The following is a 2,581-nucleotide window of genomic DNA, read 5'->3' as shown; positions in this document are numbered from 1 at the left end:
AGAAAAAATGCACTTATTTTAAGAAGAAATTACTTATTTAAATTTCATTTTTTTGCAGGGCGAGAATGATTAGTTTCTACTATGGCTGCAACTAACGATTATTTTGCAAATCGATTAATCTGTCGATTATTTTTTAGAATTAATAATCAGATAGTATACGAAATTAAATCAGGTGAAACCACAACTTTTCCACTTGAGCAGTTCTTGATGGAGCTTATTGATGGAAGAAAACATTTTTTATCATAAATTTAAAAAAAATCTGCTCTTAGTCAGTCGCTCTGTCAGCTAAAGGGACGTTTTAGAGAAATTATTTTATTTACAGTCTTTGTTGATGTTAATATTCCTTTCCTACCCCTGAATCAAAGCATTAATAAATATTCTGATTAGGTGATGACGTCATTAAACGACTTTTAGGACAGTTTACACCGACTTTTCTTACTTTATGAGATTTAGCATTGGGGTTGGTGTAGAATAGATCAGTGGGCCCAGATCAGTGGAACCGCCGTAGAACATTCCAGTTTTTTCTGATTATGTTCAATTTAAACACATCCAAGGACGCAATTTGTTTTTGTATGGAGTGAAATTTGTTCCATTGTTGTTGCAAGCCAAGAGAACTTTTTGTAAATGAAAATTTGTAAAAAAAGTGCTGTTTTCTCAGAGTTTTAAAAAATGTATTAACTTATTAATTAATTTTCTAAAAAGCTTGTATATATATATATGTGTATATAAATACCTTTTTTAGGTATTTTTTCTGTTCAGAATGTCTCTTTTTTTTAGATTAAGTTTTAGAACTTGCAATTTCTTTTAATTAGCTTTTTTCAGATCACATTCTCTTAACTCCTGGGGGCGGGCATTCCTCTGGAGTGAAGAAGCGTTTCTATTGGTCTGCATGGATGTCAGTGACAACACTTATTGATCAATGTGTGGGAAGAACAAGCGTTTATATTGTGTTTGAAGTGAAGACCATGTTGTCTGTGAAACACAATTTGAAAAAAAATAAATGAGCTTGTAAAAACCAATCTGAAAAACAAAAAAATATATATATATATAAGAAAATTAAATACAATCTGAGAAAGCAGCATAGTTACTCACAAAACTTGTTAATTAAGACATCTTTCAAATTTTTATTTCTGTTTTTATTTCCTCCAATATCCATATAACCTTTTCTTTGATGGCAACAATAATGGAGCGGATTTGTCTCCATACTTTTGTTTCATTCTGTAACGGCCGCTTCACCTCTGTGTTTGCCCCCCCACCAGCTCAAACCCCCCCTCCCAGTTGGTGCACATGGGCAACATGGTGCCGGCAGCCATCTTGCCTCCAGCCCAGGCCCCGAGCACCATGGCCTTCGCTCCTCATCCTTCCATGGTGAGCATCGCGCCGCCCCCCCCAGCGCCCGTGCCGCACAAAAACGAGGACGACGACGACGAAGACTACGACTCTTAGCTGCCCCGGACTTCCTCTCTTTATTTCTCCCTCACACAGACGCGTCTTTCAGCATTATTTTCCCATTCTTAAGTTGACTCTTTGGCGGCTGCTCCAGCAGTGAAGAGAACTCCTCTTCATCACAGCCAACCGGCAGAAAAGCTGTAAGAAACAAAACTTGTTGTATATTAGGTGTTTTAATTTTTTTAAAAAGCTTTTATTTTAATGTAGAGATGGGGGCTGTTTTTTAGCATAGTCTTTGTTGTTTAGTTTTTATTTTTATTTTTTTGTGACCAGTAAAGATGGCCGAGCTTTAAGCCGCAGCACACAGGGCAGGTGTGTTTGTTTCGCCTCAAAACTTTTGGTTTTTTTTCCGTTTTCTTTTATTTTTTGTACACTTTCTTTAAATATATATATATATTTCTCTATATTGGATATTATAAAAAACAAACCTGGGTCCTCCGGCTTGTAGTTTGGCTGGAAAGAAGTGGAAGCTCAGCCCTCACTGCAGCTTAAATGTTCAGATTGAGGGGAATTAGGTGAGATGAGTTCAAGGCAGAAGTTTATGGGGGATTTTTTAATTTTTTTTTTTACCCTCTATTCACAAACCATGGATTATTTCCTTTGTTTTCAAATTTAGTCGCCACTTTTAATTGAGTTTTTATCAATAAAGCTGCACATCTACAGGTTTATGATTACTGTTTTAATTTAAAAAAGCTGCCACTGGTTAGCATTTATATCAGTTTTTCCTTTTTCCAGTCATTATTTTCTCCTCTTTTGCCTGTACATATCCAGCTGTTTATTTTTTTTTTGTTTTAACGTCGGTTTTCTTTTATTAGCACGGTGTCAAACTTTGCTCCTCTATCTTTAACATCGGTTCTCCTTCTTTTAGATTCTTTTTAAATGAACCCAGAGACGGGAATCCCATTTATGCACCGAGCTCTTCATGAAGTGGTTGCAAACAGATTACTCTGTATTGTAAACTTTTAATGTTTGTTTTATTTTGTATGGGTGAAATAAAAGTTCACATTTCAATTTAAATGAATGGAAAAGAAAAGACGACTCTTGCTTCTTTCTTCGTAGCTGAATCCAAAGTGTTTGATGGCTGCTCACCATTTGAATTAATGTCCAAGTTTCTAAACAGGAACTTTAAAGT

The 2,581-nt window shown here is 35.5% G+C and overlaps 1 protein-coding gene across 1 annotated transcript in view; it reads left to right on the top strand.

The window, feature by feature from the left end:
* drap1 (DR1-associated protein 1 (negative cofactor 2 alpha)) overlaps positions 1–1,631 on the top strand; it is an 11,701-nt gene extending 10,070 nt beyond the window's left edge. The window contains exon 7 of the mRNA XM_015371660.1: positions 1,260–1,631. Within this exon, the coding sequence (XP_015227146.1) occupies positions 1,260–1,446 (187 nt within the window). The 3' untranslated portion in view covers positions 1,447–1,631. The remainder of the gene's footprint in view (positions 1–1,259) is intronic.
* Positions 1,632–2,581: the final 950 nt, after the last annotated feature.

The sequence above is a fragment of the Cyprinodon variegatus genome, unplaced genomic scaffold (assembly GCF_000732505.1).
Source record: "Cyprinodon variegatus isolate N-32 unplaced genomic scaffold, C_variegatus-1.0 Scaffold62, whole genome shotgun sequence".
NCBI classification, from domain to species: domain Eukaryota; kingdom Metazoa; phylum Chordata; class Actinopteri; order Cyprinodontiformes; family Cyprinodontidae; genus Cyprinodon; species Cyprinodon variegatus.
Note: the sequence above shows the minus strand (reverse complement) of the source record. Positions and strands in the feature narration are given on the sequence as shown.